Source organism: Triticum dicoccoides, chromosome 2B (assembly GCF_002162155.2).
Source record: "Triticum dicoccoides isolate Atlit2015 ecotype Zavitan chromosome 2B, WEW_v2.0, whole genome shotgun sequence".
NCBI lineage: Eukaryota > Viridiplantae > Streptophyta > Magnoliopsida > Poales > Poaceae > Triticum > Triticum dicoccoides.
Window position 1 is genome coordinate 702,829,080 of NC_041383.1, and position 18,820 is coordinate 702,847,899.

General features: G+C 47.2%; 2 protein-coding genes across 3 annotated transcripts; both read right to left on the reverse strand.

Moving 5' to 3' along the window:
• Positions 1–8,403: 8,403 nt before the first annotated feature.
• Positions 8,404–11,348, reverse strand: LOC119365720 (aminomethyltransferase, mitochondrial-like). Its single transcript, XM_037631367.1, has 3 exons — positions 10,734–11,348; positions 9,563–9,681; positions 8,404–9,141 (listed from the first exon to the last, which is right to left on the reverse strand). Exons 1-3 carry the CDS (start codon positions 11,313–11,315, stop codon positions 8,595–8,597), a joined length of 1,248 nt encoding a protein of 415 aa, XP_037487264.1. The 5' UTR covers positions 11,316–11,348; the 3' UTR covers positions 8,404–8,594.
• Positions 11,349–12,006: 658 nt separating this feature from the next.
• LOC119365722 (signal recognition particle 14 kDa protein) lies at positions 12,007–14,848 on the reverse strand. 2 transcript variants are annotated; one of them, XM_037631369.1, is made up of 4 exons: positions 14,682–14,848; positions 14,319–14,412; positions 14,110–14,219; positions 12,007–12,497 (listed from the first exon to the last, which is right to left on the reverse strand). In XM_037631369.1, the coding sequence occupies exons 1-4, from the start codon at positions 14,682–14,684 to the stop codon at positions 12,312–12,314; spliced, it is 393 nt and encodes a 130-aa protein (XP_037487266.1). In that variant the 5' UTR covers positions 14,685–14,848; the 3' UTR covers positions 12,007–12,311. The 2 variants fall into 2 exon arrangements, with proteins under 2 accessions (XP_037487266.1, XP_037487265.1); XM_037631368.1 differs by lacking the exon at positions 14,682–14,848 and having other exon boundaries at positions 14,319–14,499.
• Between the last annotated feature and the right edge of the window lie 3,972 nt (positions 14,849–18,820).

An 18,820-nucleotide genomic window follows, 5' to 3' on the forward strand; every position in this document is an offset into this window, starting at 1 on the left:
CTAGAAGGGTCGATCTCCTCGAAGATCGAACAACTCAGGATCAACTCACGGAATGAGACATAGGACCATCTCTCGAGCTGAGACACTAAACATACATCCATGGGAATGGAGTGAAGCAGATGACGAAGGTTCACTAGGTAGACAACAATTTCACGCTTAAGAAGGTGGTAATTGATTGTCAACGTAGCGAGGAGTTGAGTTGCCATGATACCACAACGAGGCATCTTAGGGATGGTGACTCGTAGATATATCCCCTTAAGTGGCAAAAAGAATTACCTTTGATTCAGAGATCATTGAAACTCTTTAAACCAGCCTAAGGCAATTCTCGTGCGATCGTTTGGAGGGGGTCGGTAGAATGGCATACTCGGACTTGGATGATGTGGATTACCTTGTTGAAGACAACGTAATGGATGAATTTGCTTACCACCGGAAATGGAAGAGACCCATGGTAGAATGGCACATTGGCGGTGCAAGCTGGGAACAAAATGCAAATGCTGGGAATGATTCTGGTAACTGGGGAAGAACCCAACAATAGAGAGTGAATTCACTATTTAAAAAGATCATAGCATTGCCGAGGAAACTGAGAGGAATCCCAGTTAGTGCTGATGATAACACCTAGCGCTTGTGCGTGCTCTCAAGAACTTGAGCAATTCCATAATCATCAAGGTTTTACCAACATCCGTGTCAAGGGTCCGGTAACACAACTTACTACCATGATGAATGGTGATGGAGGATGCAGATGCAAAGGAAGATAACACCTTCTCAGATTTCACCCTTGGCGGGGCCAAGGAAATAAAATCTGGATGATCGACCGAGAGACATTTAGCACTCCGCTTCTAATGTTCTCCTTGATGTCCTAGTGTAACCCATTCATAGATATGGTTTGATATCTAGAACATCAAGTAAAAAGGTCGGACTTCGGGAGCACAGGAATACATAAGGAATAACTGCGGAGGTAAATCCTACGAAGTCCTCATGGAGAGGTGGCCAACTTCTTCAATCAAGATACTACAATAACAGGTCTTCCGGCTGGGTGTGTTGGCCACGATATCCACCTTACCGGTGATTGCGCGACCAATATTATAATTCTTGGGAAATATTCCAACCATCATATCTGCCTGAGATTCAGATCTGGTTGGTGTCAGGATATTCCAGACTCATCGAGTCTAGGAAGAAAAACGGAAGTTTGCAACACAAATCGACGAGATGACGTTGCGAGATTCTCGGGAAATGAACTATGATAGTAAGCTCCAAAACATGAGCTGGTTCTGCTACAAACATGTGAACACGTTGTCCTAGTCAAAACATTATCACATGGTAGTCTTACAACAAAACACTACCGAGTTCAGGTGGGGAACCATGATCGAGGATATTGAAGTCCTTGCATAAGGCATGCTCTTAAGAAGGAACTTCTTCTCCTTGAACAAATCAATCAGTGGCTTGGTGTGCTCGGAACACATATGGAATGAAGGTTGCAAGTCTCCAAACCATAGAATACTTCGCACATATGCATGACTGACTTGGGATGATTCCAGAGGAAGCAAAACTAACTTTCTCAAATTCACGGCGGCAACTTTCACCAAATGCACGTGTATAAGAGGAAGTCACTCCTTTCATCAAACAAATACTTCATGAGCTAGCATGAAGAAAATGCTTCAAAAGTTTCCGACACTAGCTTAATGTCCAACAAAATCATGGAGGAGATAAGGATGTTGTCAATGGCTCAACAACAATTCATCTGGGTTTCCTTTTAAAAGGAATTCCATAGTTAAGTGAACAAGTGATAGCATTGGTCAGGCCAAAGATGTAATGGTGTATGCTCGAGGGATCAACCACGAATAAGACAACATTACGAGCATCATTGGTACTGATTTGATTTGACGATAGCCCACACTCAAATCAAAGGATTGATAAGACAATAGGTCCAACAACTGATCACAGGGACCAATCTATGAAGATATCATCTTTCTTCAACACACACTACACAAGAATATCCCTTTGGAACGAACTAAGTCAGACAAGCTTTTATCTTCCAACTCTCCAAGTTGTTGTCTAGCTTAACCAACTAGCTCAGGGATATCTAACACCGATTCTTGGAGAGAAGGTGGTTCACAAGAAACCAACTTGATCACGAGCTCAACATAACAGTCAGGGAACAACCTGGTAATACTTCCAAGAAGATATTTGGAAAATCACGAACCACCGGTATGTCACTAAGCTCGGGAACAATCTCGCTTTTGAGGGCAAGACGATATGATCAAATGAGTGAGGACTTGACAAGATCCTAACTTATCAATCGAAGGGTGCACCGAAATAAGGACTAGGTAGCACGATCAGTCTTAGAAGGATGATTCAAAAACCAACACGCTAAGAATGAAATTATTATCCTTTAACTACCAAGCAACGAGGTTGCTGGGAGTATTGATTTCACACATCTCAATTCATTTGTCGGTATTCCGGTTGCATCAACATGAAGACCGAGGAATGACTAATGATGGCAAGAAGTATCACTGTACCAAGAGTTCATAGGATGGTGTGCAATTCCTATAACAATCCCGATATAAAGATGGTAATACTCCAAGGTAGAACAGAACAAAAGCTGGATTAGCAATTTGATCTGCGGAGCACAACTTCTTTGACCCAATCCTGGATATGGAAGAGGTACTGGAGTTTGTTTCTCCTAGTCACTCCGGAATAGAATGGCTTGACAGACCACAAGAGTCATAGGCATCGATGAACGAATGCACACATAATCTCGACTATCAATTGATAGACGAGGGTCAGAAGACAACTAAAGAGGGACAACTCAAGGAACATACGGTTTTCTGAGTTGTGGATGCATAGATTAGTATGTCGAGCGAGATCAACATTTCTTCCAGATAACCCATGCAGAGAGGTAGGACTGGCAGAGTCACAATTTATGAATGGAGATCTCCTCAAGAGTACTCTAATTGTGATCTTTTGATCCAATAAACATCTGCCATAAGCGGTTCATAGTATTTGGAAGAAGGAAATACCACGGACCTCGAGGACTATCGCAAAGTTACTAATATCCTGAAGGAACTAGCAAACACTATCAACATGAAGTAAGTAGAGTGAATCTCGGGTTCAAAACCCAGAAATAGAATACCTACTACTAACTAGCATCACGGAATGCTTTCGAGAATAAAGGCCAGAATCATCACACTAGGACACAAATCATGGCTAGACCACTAGATGATCCCCTGAGACACCTAGGGTCATAATAATGATTCCGACATAAATGTCAAGGCAATAGAATACCTCAACTCAACAATTAGTGTGATTGAGCTGGCATAAAGGAACATCGAAACCAGAGGGAAAGGATTTTGCAAATGCATCAGACTATTTAGAAACCTGGGATGACTCGGACAGCATAACGGTTGTAAATGCTCAGAAAAGATTTGAGATATTCACAAAAGGGTGGCATAACCACTCAGAAGCACAATATCAAGGTTTGGAGAACAACAATTACCATACAGAAGTAGTAGGAACTGACTGAGATTAGAACCATCAATCCTACAAGTCTACGGATAAGTAACACGTGATCCTGATAGAAAGAAGAGAAATCCTAATTCCTTAACCCCGTAGGAAAGATGAGATGACTCAGATCAGAAGGCATAAGGTATAAGGAGTAAAAAGAGCCTTGTGTTCCATCCCACAATCAATTCCCTTATATAACTAAAGAATTTCTAGACTCAACTTCGACCAGTTTGGCTTGGTAATCCTATAGGCAGTCAAGCTCTGATACCAACGCTGTCAGGACCCCGACTCAATGCCACATCGATCTAGCATGTAACACCCCATATCACTTTGCGGCCTCACGCACGGTATTCCCACGGGTGTCGCCTTACCTTTGCCCGGGACCGTTTGCGTCTTTTGGCACACGTATATGATAGTGTCGCTAGCATCCATATGGTAAGGAGCCCGGGCTGACATGGCTAGTCGTAAATCCAAAGTGGCACAAACTTACAGGGACAGGCATCCATGACCCAACATCGAACGTGTCGGTCATCAGCGAGTGAATCCAGGCTGTAGCACTGGGCTAGCAGGACTCCGGTGAACCGGGCTGTAGCGGGCTAACAGGACTCCGGTATTCATCGCGTGACATTTCCCCGAAGGGACAGACACAGGAGCGAAGAAGGACACATGCCGGCCAGCCTAAGTGTTCCGGAGCAGTAGCAAGCTACCATGGCTCAGTGGAAACACTAGGAGACATTTCCCGGTAAGAGAGGCTACTAAGGATAAACAACTAGATAGTCAGATCCCACACATACCAAGCATTTCAACAACATACACACAATATGCTCGATATGTGCAGATACAACATGGCATCACAACATGACTCTACAACTCAAGTAATTATTCAATAGGCTCCGAGGAGCGAGATATTACAAACATGGGTCTCATGACCCAACACTCAGAGCATACAAATCAAAGCACAAGCGGAAGCTATCATGTCTGAGTACAGACATCTATAAATGAGAAAGGCTAAGAAGCCTGACTATCTACCAGATCCTGCCGAGGGCACAAGATCGTAGCTGAGGTAACAAGCTAAACGTCGAAGTCCACGCGGAACTACTAGTGAGACTGAAGTCTCTCTGCAAAAACATAAAATAGGTAAACGTGAGTACAAATGTACCCAGCAAGACTTACATCAGATCTATCTACATATGCATCATTATCAACAAGGGGGTGGTGGAGTTTAACTGCAGCAAGCCAGCTTTGACTCGGTGGCTATCCTGGACTACGACCGCAAGTAACTCTTTTGAGGTGGCGCACACGAGTCCACATATTCACCATATCAATACACCACTATGGATCCGCTCCCGTCTCCCTACGAGAACGCCATCCATAGCACTCACGCTTATCTTGCGTATTTTAGAGTATCCACTTTCACTTGTCTATGAACTATGCAAGGGGTCCAAGTTTCCATATCCGAGGAATCCGGCTATTCAAATAGATAATGATAACCCTGCAGGGGTGTACTTCTTCACACACGCTCCCGCCACTTACCGCCCTGTACACGTCATGTACCTCGGCAACCTTCAAGCGGAAGCTGGGCGAGGGAGTCGGCCACGACCTGACTAACCGAACAAGTCTCTAGTCCAGGTTTATCGCCTATTCAGGTTCCATCCGCAAGGAGATCCGGCCGGGGTGTCGCTTACGGCCCCAAACGATGTGAGCAGGGTTCCCAAGCCCACCATCCGGGTGCCACTTGGTACACCGTGCCATTGTGCCTAGTCTGTCCCAAGCCCACCTATACCGGGTGCCACTTGGTAGACTACTAACACTACCTACAAACACCAGAAACTAGTTGCAACTCCTGGACAGAGATCAAGTTGATTAATAAGTCGAGAGGGGCACTTAAGCATTCCAATGTGTGGTAGTAGCTGGTCATGGATCACGAACACAGAACTCAGTTCCTGAGGACGGCTGCAATGAGACAACCCACCATGTACTCCTACATGGCCTCTCACCGCTACCTTTACCAAATCGTGTTCACACACTTAGCTCACACACAGTAGGACATGTTCACACACCTCTGATTCATCCCCGATGAATCAGACCTAACTCAACTCTAAGCAATAGCAGGCATGACAACAAACATGAATGAGTAGGCACATCAGGGCTCAAACAACTCCTACTCATGCTAGTGGGTTTCATCTATTTACTGTGGCAATGACAGGTCATGCAAAGGATAAAGGGTTCAGCTACCGCAGCAAGTAACAAATATGTCGTTGTTGTCCTAATGCAGTAAAAGAGAGCAGGAGCGAGAGAGAGGGATTTTATCGGAATGAACAAGGGGGGTTTTGCTTGCCTGGCACTTCTGAAGATAATATAGCTCTTCATCGGTGTCATCGATCACATCGTCGGTACACGTCTATCGAGAGGGGACAATTACCGGCAAATACAGAAAAACACGATCAATGCAATGCACGATATGATGCATGCTATGACATGGCAATATGAATGTGTTTTGGGCTAATGCACCTAAAACCAGATTAAATGAAGTTGGTTTGAATCCAAGATTCAAATTCAAACTCCATATGTGATTATTCAAATGCCATTTAATTGATTTGTGCTAAACAGCAGCTATAAGTTGTTCTAACATGCATGAAAATGGTACAGATGGATTCCTTGAATTTTTCTGATAATTTTTCATATATAAATTATTTAATTTGGAGTTACGGTTAATTTTCTATGATTTATTGAAGTTTATACAATTTTCTGGAATTTTAAATCATTTCCTAATTTATTTTAATTCCAGAAAGGAGTTATTGCGTCAGCATGACCTCATGCTGACCTCAGCAGGTCAACGGGCGCCGTCCAGGTCAAACTGACCTGTGGGACCCATATGTCAGCGTCACAGTTAGTTAACAGGGGTTATCTGCTTAATTAAAGGATTAGGGGGGGTCGGGGCCCACTGGTCAGTGTTAGTGGCTAATTAGGTTTAGTTAATGGCCTGGGGCCCACACGTCAGTGAGAGAGAGGGGAGGGTCAAACCGGGCAGTGGGTCAACCCACGCCGGTCAAGGGTCAACGGTCGCCGGCGTTTAGCCGCCGGCGAGTCCCGACGCGGTGGTGCGCTGCGGAAATGGCCTACAGAGCGCCGTTTGGCGCGCGGAGCACGACTACGGGATGCGGACGCTCGTCCGCATCCAACCAGGGTGGTGGCGCGGCCGGGGAGTGGCCGGAGAGTGGTCGGCGACGAGCTTTAGCGGCGGCCGGAGTTCGGCGTCAGTGAGGACGGCGCTGCGGTGCACGGGGAAAGGAGCAGGTGTGTGCGTTCGGCTCCTGAGAGCACGGTTAGCAGGCGGGTGCTACTAGGGCGAGCGGAGGAGCTCGGGAGCACGGGGCTCACTGGCCATGGCGATGGGCGGAGCTCGGTTTCGTGGGGCGGCGGCTAACGGACGAGGACGGAGGGGGTGAGCAAGGGGGAAGGCGCAGGAGCTCACAGCGAGTTCGAGGGGGCAGTCAGCAGGCTCGGGGACGTCCTGTGTGCGGCAAATCGACGACGGTGATCATCGGACTGAGACGAGGAAGATGGCGACGATGGCGGCTCCATAGGGCCTCTGCGTTGGCTTTCCTCAATGGAGAGGCGTGGTGCAAGGTGGCGGAGGTGCTGGACTGATCGGGGAGGCAAGGCATCGGCGGTGGGCACGGCGAACGGCGTCGGTGGCGACGGGGCTCCGCTCGGTGGAGGAGAGAGGGAGCCAGAGAAAGGGGGGAGACGATGGGAGAGGGCGAGGGGGTTCCAGGGGGTCGGGGCATCGTGGTGGCGTGAGGGGGAGGCTCGGGAACGCCTCGGTGGAAGCAGGAGGTGGCCGAGGCCTCTCGGGCGCGCGCCACGCCTCGCCTCTGTTCGTCCTCCTGGCAGAGGAGGAAGATGACAAGGGGAAGGAGGTGGGCTGGGCCGGCCAGGTGGGGGAGCTGGGCCGGCTGGGCTGGACAGGTAGGCTGCGGGTAAGTGGCCCAGGTAGGCTTTCTGCTCTGTTTTATTTTTTTCTGTTCTGTTTATCTTTATTTAATTTATTTTGCCACTGTTTTGAATTTAAAATAATTCAAACAATGCCAAAAACTCCTCTGAATATTTTATATTGCTAGATGGACTTTTCCAAAAGCTTATAAAATATATCAGGGGTATTTGAAATTATATTCTAATTATATGAATATAACTCAAATTCAAATAGCTAATGAATTAAATCCAAAGTCCCAAAAATAATTCCTTAAAAATGTTCAATATTTTTGGTTGGGACCAGAACCCTTACCAAAAATTATCAAACATTTAAGAAGAGCATTTTGGAGCAATGAATGAGATTTCTAGGGTTTTGCCCCTCTTTTATTTAAGTTTTTGAGGCTTCCAAAATTCCCTCAGTTCAAATTTTCAGAATTTAAACATGATGCACACATGAGCTAGCCTAGAGCACTACCAGCAGCTAGGGATGTGACAAAGGGGGGGGAAGAGGAGGCGGAGGAGAGGAAGAGAGAGTGGATTTTTTTTACTCGGCCGCCGCAAGCCGGAGTAAATATAAGAAGAGGATTGGGGATGGAGTAAAAAATTTACTCTACTAACGGTTATAAGGGATCGGTTAGGTGCTGTTTAGAGGAGAAATAAGTCAAATATACTCCTTTACGACGGGATAAGGGATCGGTTAGAAATGCCCTTACTCCCCTATTTTTTTAGAGGATCGGCTAGAGATGCCCTTACAAAGGTATAGAGTGACCCCTAGATAATAGCAGTATAGATGAAAAGTTGCCACAAACGAGTATTTCACTTAACCTTTTTATGATGACATCTCAAAGGGGCACAGCCGCACAGGTCGAAAGATCGTCCGTGGTATGTCTCGTAGATCTGTGCCTCAGCACACATGACATGATCACATCTGGGATAGCAAACAACGCACTGGCATATATTATTAGAAGGGTAGAGGAGAAATGTCAAGCTGTAAGAGGAAGCTCGACAGAGGTTACAGCTGCGGCAGCCTGCCATGAACAGGCCGCCATGGGCAGAGTCGCGAGAGAAAATTTGCAGTCCAGAGAGCATCCATCCATTGTTTCTCTTCTGTACACAACCTAAGGGGCCTTGTAGTACTTGGTGGGCACGAAGGGCATCTTGGTGACGACGGCGTCGTACTGCTTGCCGCGGACGACCACCTTGAACTCCGTGCCGGCCTTGTGCAGGCCGTTCTTCACGTACCCCATGGCGATGTTCTTCTTCAGGCACGGGCTGAACCCGCCGCTCGTCACCTCGCCGATGTTCTCCCCGGTGCCGCTCACGATCTCGCTGTGGCTCCGCGGGGGCGGCCCCTGCGAGAAGATGCCCACGCGCCTGATCTTGGGGCCTTCCTTGAGCTGCTTCAGGATAACCTCCGCGCCCAGGAAGCCGCCCTCGGCCCTCCTCCGCTTGCCGATCGCCCATGAGAGGCCGGCCTCCACCGGCGTGATGTGCTGCTCCATGTCGTTGCCGTACAGGCAGAGGCCAGCCTCCAGCCGGAGACTGTCGCGGGCACCCAGGCCGGTCAGCCTCACCTTGCCTTCGGACTTCTCCAGGAGGGCCTTTGCGAGATCGACCGCGTTCTCTGATGGAACAGAGATTTCAAATCCATCTTCGCCGGTGTAACTGAAATAAGAAATGTTTCAGACATTAACATGGTGTCCAAAGTTTAAAGTAAAAGGAAGAACCCTCTTCATCATCGGAAACAAAATAGATGAATCAAAAACCTACCAATAAAGTGTGGATAGATACATAAAAACTGATACAAGGAGCTTCACCACAGAATTTTGGAAAACTAAAATAAAATGACACTTTATGACTATCAATTGCTTTTAAGTACTAGTCACTGAATAACATTGCATAGACCCACTCTGACGAGCTGGATTGAACAGCAAAATGATTTCAGTATGTATGAATTATGATGGACAAGTGATGGTTGGTTGGTCAATGTAAAAGTTAGTACTGATGCTCTTAAGGAATTGTGTGTTAAAGAAAGGAGCAGAGTCATAATATGGAAATTGTAAGTAATGGATTAAAAGGATCATACCCAGTTCTGGTGAGGAAGCAAGCAGATCCATTGATGTCAATCATCTTGAAGTCGCTGAAGTACATTTTGCTCAAATCTTCCTTTGTCAGCAACTGGAGAGTTGGTGCAGCAAGAGGACCCTGCTCATGTCAAGGAACAGAGTTACAATGATGTCTTCCTATAAATTCGGGAAATAGTACATATGTAGGAGAAGTATCTATATACATAATTGCCATTAAAGTGAAAATTTATTACTTCGACAAAACCACATAAATAGTGCCAAGGAAGAAGTTCAGACTCCCAAAATAAACATCCTACAATGTGAAGGTCATGTCTATTCTATGAATAGATGTGCAAACATTTATCCTCCTCTTGCTGAAACTTGAATTGGGTTGTTATGCACTACTGCTTTCATAATTTCATAGGACCTCAGAGTTTTTTTTTGCTGTGACAAAAACTAGCAGGAGCAACTGCCTTTTCTATTAGGAGGAATGTCTGCTGTCACAATCCAATCTAGGAACCACTGGATTACATCAAAGTGAAAACAAATGAGAAACTTTAGCTCGCGAGTCCACCAACCGAGAAAAAGACACGCAAACCTGCTCAACTACTACCTCAGAATTCAGATAGAGCATTGCATCTTGTAATAAGAACTAAGAAGCCAAAACTTGACCAAGCAAGCAAGCACCACAATTGCCAATCAAGAAATCTCACCAAGCAGCAAGATAAAAAATAATCCCCAGATTTTGCCATCTGCACACCATCAAAAGAAAATTCTGCCATACTAGCTGAACTCATCGTCTATACAAGATCAACAACAAACCATAAACTGACATCATCAATGTTCAACGATAATATTAATGCATTTTCCCTAGTAATGCTAAATGTTATTCTAAACTAATCATGTTGAAACTCAATTTCACAAATAATGAACTCAACCAAATCGCAATGTATCAACACTCCATCATAATGTACATCCTAAAATCTTTCCTGACAGAAATGGGCCATTTATTTATCGTGGTACCCTTGTAGCTCCTCCAAGTACTACTGCATTCCCTAATCCTAGATATAAATATATGTATTCCAACCTTGGGAATCTTCAACCCATTGCAGGAATCAATTACTATTAACCAAAAAAGCAGGAGAAGTACCAATCAAGATGGAGAGGGCAGGGAAGGAAGCGGCAGCATACCTGCAGGGCGAGGAGGGAGCGCTCGTCGTGGACGTGCCACTTGACGTCGCCGCCCTTCTTCTGGAACGCCTCCATGTGGGCGCCGATGTGGGCGAGGTCCTTGTCCCGGCAGCCGGCGTTGACGACGAGGTAGACGTGGTGGTCGTTGACCTTGGTGACGACGGAGTCGTCGATGGCGCCGCCCTTGTCGTTGGTGAAGACGGTGAGGGACCCCGTGCCGTCCTTGAGCGCGGCGACGTCGGCGACGACGAGGGACTCGAGGAAGGGGATGGCCTGGCGGCCCTGCAGGCTGAGGCCGCACATGTGGGAGACGTCGAAGAGGCTGCCGTTGGCGCGGCAGTTGAGGGTGGAGTCCATGATGGTGTCCTTGTACTGGATGGGCATGCTCCAGCCGGCGAAGGGCACCATCTTGCCCCCGTGCGCCACGTGGAAGTCGTAGAGCGCCGTCTTCTTCAGCTCCGCCTCGGCCGCCTCCGCCGCGCCCGCGAGGTGGCGGCGCGCGGCCGTGGTGGAGGCGGCGCCCGTGGATGAGGCGGCGGCGGCGCGGCGGGCCAGCGTGGCGCACGCGAGGAGGCCTCTCATGGTGGCGGTATGGTAGGAGTGGTGGTGGGGGAGTGGGATGGGGAAACAAAAGATGAGATTTTGAGGGGTGGTGGTGGTGGGTGGCGACGGGGGAGGCGATCGGGAGTGGGTGGTGGCAGGCAAAGGGAGGGGACGAGGAGCTCGGCGCGAGCTCAGCTCGGGGGCGTTTGGTGATGATGGATCAGTGAGCGATCAGTGCTAGCCTTGTTGGCTTTCGGATTATTTTTTGTTGGGTTTTTGTCCGGTTTCGGTGGTGGATGGTGACGGCTCTCCCTCACTGGGCAAAGATTCGTGTGCGGATCTATAAAAAGAACACTTCACAGATTCTTGAATTCGAGTGGTAAAACATGTTCAGATTGAGATAAAAAAACATTCTGATCTAAACGCAAAACTTGGCACAGAGGCTAACAAAAAAAAATCATTCTGATGATATGCGTACGCATTGGCATCATGGCAGGGCAACTGGCCAGGAAGCAACAGCGGTGAGGCCAAGCAGATACGGCATCCAAGACTGATTAACTATAGACAAGCATAGGAGGATGGCAGCGCCCGACCAGGCTCAGATGCATGTTGTTGATTCAGATGTTGTTGATTCAGCAGCTGCAGAGAGAGGTGTGCCATTTCTTTAGGCAACATACCTAACCCGCAAATAACAATATTCTCGCAACCACTTGACATGAGATCACGAAGCTAAAACACACCAGCAACCAAAGCTACAGATTCTTCACCATCAAACCGAGAAACCATTGCAAATTGTACTTACTAGGCTTCAATTGTCAGATCTAGCAGTTCAAGAAAGCATGCCTTTTCTAGAGGCAAGGGTGGGGCTTACAACCAGAACAAAACACTGCTTCAAAAATGCCAGGCGACGAGGCGTCTCTATATAGGTATTCACAGGCTTCATCTCGCGGACATGAATTAAGGGTAAAACGGGTGACAACGTCTCGACCGCACATGTGGGCGAAAAAGGTCTCAGTAAATTCTGCAAGCACCTCACTACTTAGACCCAGCGGATTTCTTCGAAGATGATTTCTTCTGCTTCTTCGGTTCCTTCTCGGGTATCTTCTCTGCCTCGACCGTCTTCTTCCTGTCCTTCCGCTCCCTCTTCTTCAAAGCATGCATGTGGGCTTTAAGAACCAGGGCATATGAAGCTTGGAATTTCAGATACTCCTTTGCAGACAGCTGAAAGGCATGGCATTGCAAGTACAGTAAGGTTCACTGATTGGTCCAGAAATGCAATGAAAGTGCCAGGACAGATATGTTCAATAATGCCACCATTAAAATAAAATAAGTCATCAGTCCTCATAACCGAAACAATATTGCAAATGACAGTTCTCTGACGACATTTCAGAAAATATTCATAGTATTGCCAACATATCAAAAATGTAGCATGAGCATTCACCCTAAGCTCTAAGTGCACATATTTATCCAGCCCCGAAGGTAAAGCACTTGGTAGAAAAAATGCCCTACTCAGGGGGCATGCAGAAATTTGATATGGATGGGGGCAAATAGATATGCACAAAGATAAACAGATTAGTTCATGTGAGTACTTGTTTTGTGTTATCGGGATATGAAATGGGCAGGCATGTTTCCAAATTGACAGCAGACATCATTAGTAATTAGGATAACTAGTAACCCTTCTTCTACATGAAAATGAAGGAAATATAAGATAACAGAAATAAACAACAGTTTTGTAGCCATAAGTAAGGGACGCCCTACATCACCACTTCAACCATCAAAACGAAAAGGAGAAGTGAAATTGTTTAGCAAAACTTACGTAATGGGAATTGGGAGTCTTAACTTGTCAATTCTCCCTTTTTTAGATGGGCCATGATTTTATTACTAAGACAGGTTGCACAAATTGACGGCAACAGTGTCTTGTGGTAAAAGATGCACATATTCAATTGTTTCGTCGGAAAGCTTAAATGCATGGGTTCCCATTGATGCATAACCTTGTCAATGGAAAATGCTCCTTAATAAGGGCTTTCACAAAAGTAAGATAAGGTGATATCATGAGGTGTTATGACATGATCATTGGGAAAATATAGCTTAGGTATTTGCAAAGTGGAAATAAACTGTATACACTTTTATGAAAGGTGTTCAACTGATGTAAGATGAAACAATTAATGTGGGTCCTCACTGGTTCATGCAATTGAAACTTGACAAGGGCAAGAAAATATGTCCCATCCTTCAAATTTGCACCAATTGCTGAACTATCTTAACACTGGTAAGTTCTAACTCTTTCCCATTCAGTAATAAGATTGATAATCAAGAAAACTCATTAGTGATGGGCCCCTCTTCCCACTGCTCTATTAGTTTGCCTACAGCTGTAGCAATAGAGAGATTACTGCATAAAAGACTTGTACCACTATGGTCAAAATGTACCAAACGCAAGTGCTTCATTCCTCGCTTTATACTTGTCATTATGCTACTCAAAGTTGCTGCATATCCCGCAGCACTAGGATGATTGCGATATGACACAATGATCACAGGTACAATGTATCCTCTCTACATATTCAGGCCACTGAGTTGATTTACCTACCTATCAATTTCTCAATATCAACCAAACCATTCTGAACTGGAAGTAAACAACCAACAAATATTCTATCAGCATGTATGCAAACCTATCAGGAGGAAATATGCAAACGTCTGACCTATGATTCACAACCCTAGCAGAACAGGGGCTAATGACAATGACTAACAGCGGCCTGATTACCACCAGGTACAGAATCAATGCAAAACACATCTCACAGTCATAATGCGGAACCAGTAGCAGAAAAAAAGTGAATAATACCGAGGTGGAGATGTTCCTCTTGCCATCGGAGGCGCGGACCAGGCACCGGTACTCAACAGGCTCCCCCTTACTCGCCATCTTCTTCAACCTAGCCTGACACTTCATCGATGCTGCGCACATCAAACAACTCGTCACATCAGACCGACTTGCTGAACCCATCAAATCCACAACCCACACCACACGAACCAGCGGTGAAGGGACCAACTCACATCGCTTCATGGTGACCCACACGGAGCCCTTCTCCGTGCTCCGCTCGTACATGTTGGTCAGCTCGCTCAGGAACGGATCTGCCTGCATCAGCACCTGCGCGAACCACGCAATGCCGCGAGTACACATGGTCAGAATCAGTTCGAGAAAGCAGAGCGGAGTTTCTGCTCCGTTCTCCACCATCGATCTGAACTACGCGACGCCCGGGACTAGTAGAAGCGGCCGGATCGGTTCCAAATTCTAGGGCAAAAACGCCGGGAGATCTAGTTCTCCGCGGACTTCTTCTCGCCAGATCGCGATTCTCGGCACGACGAACGGGAAACACGGCGAGGATCGGAGGAACAGAGCATGGGGCGGGAGATTACCATCTTGAGGAGGGTGGTCTCGCGATCGCCGAGAGAGCGGAGGTCCTCCCCTTGTCCGTCGAGCCTTGGTCTCCTCCTCTTCGTCGGCTCCGCCGCTGGGGTTCGGGTCGAAGACGGGGGAGGGGGAGGGGGAGAGGGGAGGGTGGGGTGTTGTGGGAAGACGGACGGGGGAGATCACGGGGGGGGGGAGATCTGACGGATAAGGTGGCCGGGTGGGACGGCAGGGGCTGTGAACTTGTGGAGGCAGCCTTGGACTGGAGGACGGAACGGTGACGCCGACTTTAGGAAGAGAGGCAGAAACGCCGTGATTGCGTTCCTTGGGCTTGGGCTGAACGGGATGCTTAATACTCATTTAAAAAAAATAAAATTCTCCGTATTAATTGTGTCTTAAATTAAAATTAATAAATTTGATCAAACTTTAAGTGTTTACAATAACAGATATATATGATGTGAAAATATATTTCATGAGGAATCTAACGACACTAATTTGGTATCGTAAAAGTTAATAATGTTTTTTATAAATTTGACCGAAATATAGAAAGTTTGACTTACGATAAAGCTAATATACAGAGTAAATAAAACCGAAAGAGTATATTATTCATTCTTATGTCATTGACTATACCAAACATGTTTAGCAATATTTGGGGAAGAGAATGAGATTTTAAAGGTGAACATTTGTTAGAAGATTTGGCTTGAAAAGTTGAATAACTAAGTCGGGCCGGGTCGGGCTTGTCTCATTAGGCGGGCTCAGGCCTTGTTTGCAACCCAAAAGCTAATTCAAATGGGCCTTAGGCTCAGACTTCTATTTTTTTATTTTTGTGTCGAGCTTTCACGCGTAAGCACTTAAAATGCAATCTTCGGACTTTCAAGCTTGATTCTCGAGGGCTTAGCTGTAGCCTAGTGCTCGCCTAAGTGTCTGAAATCCTACCGAGTGGAGAGCAGACCTCCCACTCGGGGGCTTAGCTGCAGCCCAGTGCTCGCCTAAGTATCTGAAATCCTACCGAGTGGAGAGCAGACCTCCCACTCGGAGACTTAGCTGCAGCCCAGTGCTCGCCTAAGTGAATTGGGGGACAAGTCGATGGCAATAAGCGCTTCGCTTTAACCTGCAAAAGACGCCTCAAACCAAATGCAAACATATTCAGCGACGAACCCAAGTTCGGATAACACCTAACGGAACCAAAAGTGCTCAGGCGCTGGGCCTGTTAAGGTTTGTCGGTTACAAAACTCACTCGGCATACCAAGGCAAATTTAAGGTATCAAGCTCAGAAGTTTTTTACCCCTCCTGTGGAGGGCTGGAAGGTGCCACAAACTCGTCCAGATCAATTCCATCTGCAATCCGAGTGGCAGCGGCAATGAAGGTCTCCATGAAAGATCTGAAATCGTGCTTCTTGGTGTTGGCCACCCTAAGAGCCACCAACTTGTCCTCTCGTGCATCCTTGCAGTGAACGCGGACCAGAGACAGAGCAACATCCGCACCGCACCTGGCCGAAGACTTCTTCCACTCCTGCACTCGACTTGGGACCTTGTTCAGTCGAGTCATCAGAGATTCGAGGTCGTTCTGGAGTGTCTCTCTTGGCCAGAGTGTTGTGTCGATGCGGGAAGTTGCGACCTTCAGCCTTGCGAGATAATCGATGATGGCAGCAACACGAGATTCAAGTCGGAGCACGTTCATGGCGACTTCATCTTTCACAGGAGAGTTGATGGGGTCCAGGTTTACTTCCAGTCGACCAGTCTCCTCTTCAAAGTTCTGACAAAATTCTGCAAGCACAACCACCGAGTCAAGACAAACAGTCGGAGGTTGCAATTAAAATATTTGTTTGATACAAAGGATTACCTTCAAGCATGAGGAACAACTTCTTGGCGAGTCCACCCAGATAAGCCTCTAGATCATTCTTCTTTCTCTTCAACTCACTGGCCTTGTCATTCAGGGTGGTCTTGTCGCTTTTCAGTCGACTGACCTCCTGGTTGGCAGCATCAAGAGCAGCTTTCAGATTGGTGTTTTCTTCTTCAAGCTTAGTCACTGAAGCCAGCTTCTCATCTGCAAGCCTGGTCTTCTCTAAAGCAGTTTTTTGCATCTCAGCCAAGTCAAGTTCTTGTTTCTTCAGGGCATCCCTCACATTGCCTGCAAAGTTACAGTGAGATTAGATTCGGAAACAAGTGAGAGGCAAAGGCAGTCGTCAAAGGCCTCACCAAGCATACCTTTAGCTTCCTCCTTCGCCTTCGTCAAGTTCTCTTGGGCCAGTTTCAGATCGAGCTCGAGCTGAATGTGTTTGTTCTCCAACTCAGTATAACGAGCCGCAAGGTCACAGGATTTCTATGAAGAACCAATCGACAGATGTCAAAGACAATTCACTTCCGAGTGAGTAAGGGAAAATCATAGCGTTTCTAAGACTACGACCGAATGCAAACATTCGACCATAGTCTCGGGGACTACACCCAGTGGGTGCACTCAACGTGCCCCCACTAGTTTCATCAGTTAGAGTCGACCAGTCGACCAACAACACACACAAAAAACCAGAGGTGTTCTTCAGACTATAATTGACTGCAAGCAGTCGACCACAGTCTCGGGGACTACACCCAGTAGGTGCACTCAGCGTGCCCCCACCGGTCTATGAATCTATTCGACCTAGTCAAGTAAGGAAAAAACTTAAGACATAAAGACTATAGTCGACTGCCAGCAGTCGACCATAGCCTTGGGGACTACACCCAGTGGGTGCACTCAGCGTGCCCCCACTAGTCCGGAATTTCAATCGACACACCCAGTGGGTGCAGGACAAACTCTAAGAATTGCAAAAAGAAGAGTTTACAGATATCATATCCTAACAGAACATGCAGTGACCGACTGACCTGAACATTACTCTGAAGAGCTGAATTGGCGTCATAGGCTGCCTGGCTAGCTTCTCGTATCGCCTTCACTTGCTCCATCATGACCCCCGCTTGGCGTATCGCTTCTCTAGCAGCACTGGCTTGGTCTTCTGGAACGGGGTAGGTGGAGAAAAGCGAGGGTTGAGCAGCACTCGACGACGAAGGGCGAGCACTCGTCAATGGCACCGCGAAGGTTACGGTGGGTCGAGTGACATTGTCTCCCTCCACGACCAACGTCTCGGGTGCCGGCACATCCTGAGTCGCCTTGCCAGCAGACATTTTCTTGCTTCTCCTCGACCGTGGTGGTTCTTCGTCGTTGTCGTCAGGAAGGTCAATAACAATGTTAGATGAAACTGCAGAAAGAATCAAAATTAGAGACAATAAGTCAGTCGACTGAAAACGGCAGCACAAGAATCATACCAGGTTGTGAGGTAGCAGCATCCTCCATCTCGTGGTCTTCAGCCTTGGCCGAAGTATCAGAAGTAGCAGCGCTGCAGTTCCGGAAATCAGTCGATTGGCCCATGAGTCGACCAAGAGCAAGTTTACGAAACGGGAAAAAATCAAGACTACCATTACCCTGAGATAGTGGGGATCACCATCTTCATCTTCGGCAAGACCTTCGCAGGTTTTGACGGTGCCACTCGAGACTGCTTCGGAGCTTTCTCAGTTGGCGCCGGAGAAGTAGTCTGAGGGGGCTTGGTCGACTGGGTAGCGGTCGCGACCCCTTTACCACGCTCAGTTGCGGGGTCATGAACAAGCTTAGAGCGTCTTTCCAAGCGGGGAGGTGCAACTTCCTCCTCCTCCTCCTCCTCTTCCTCCTCATCAGAGTCGTCAGCCTCATCATCATCGTCAGCATCCGAATCCCACTCCTCCGGGCTCTCGCCCCCACTTCCTTCCTCCTCCTCAGTCGGCGTCTGCGCTCCATTGGGCATCGAGTATAACTCCGTGGTGGCCTGTCAAGCAACAAAGCAAAATGAAGATCACTCGATCAATTCACAGCAAAGCAGAATGGATAAAACAAGATTACACTTAGAGATAAGCGGCCATACCTTGTCCGGCGTATAGGTACAATCGAGTGGCGGGATCCTCCTTGCTCCTCGAGGGTTGTCCTTGTTCCCTGTGATGGCGGTCACCCACCTCTCCAGCGGTTGGATGCGCCGCCTAAGGAAGACCTCCAGAAGATCCATGCCCGTCACTCCGTCCCGAACGAGTTGTACCATGCGCTCCACCAACATTTTTACCTCGGCTTTCTCCTCAGGAAGCACCTTCAGAGA

Bases quoted from the DNA above. Each gene is read 5' to 3' on its own strand.
- LOC119365720 (XM_037631367.1), bottom strand. From the start codon at position 11,315: ATGAGAGGCCTCCTCGCGTGCGCCACGCTGGCCCGCCGCGCCGCCGCC. The intron at 9,682-10,733 runs GTATGCTGCCGC...TGACATGAGCAG, and splicing joins GCTCCCTCCTCGCCCTGCAG to GGTCCTCTTGCTGCACCAAC. The intron at 9,142-9,562 runs GTATGATCCTTT...TTCTTATTTCAG, and splicing joins TGCTTCCTCACCAGAACTGG to TTACACCGGCGAAGATGGAT.
- LOC119365722 (XM_037631368.1), bottom strand. From the start codon at position 14,499: ATGGTGGAGAACGGAGCAGAAACTCCGCTCTGCTTTCTCGAACTGATT. The intron at 14,220-14,318 runs GTGAGTTGGTCC...TGATGTGCGCAG, and splicing joins GTGGGTCACCATGAAGCGAT to CATCGATGAAGTGTCAGGCT. The intron at 12,498-14,109 runs GTATTATTCACT...CATGCCTTTCAG, and splicing joins AGAGGAACATCTCCACCTCG to CTGTCTGCAAAGGAGTATCT.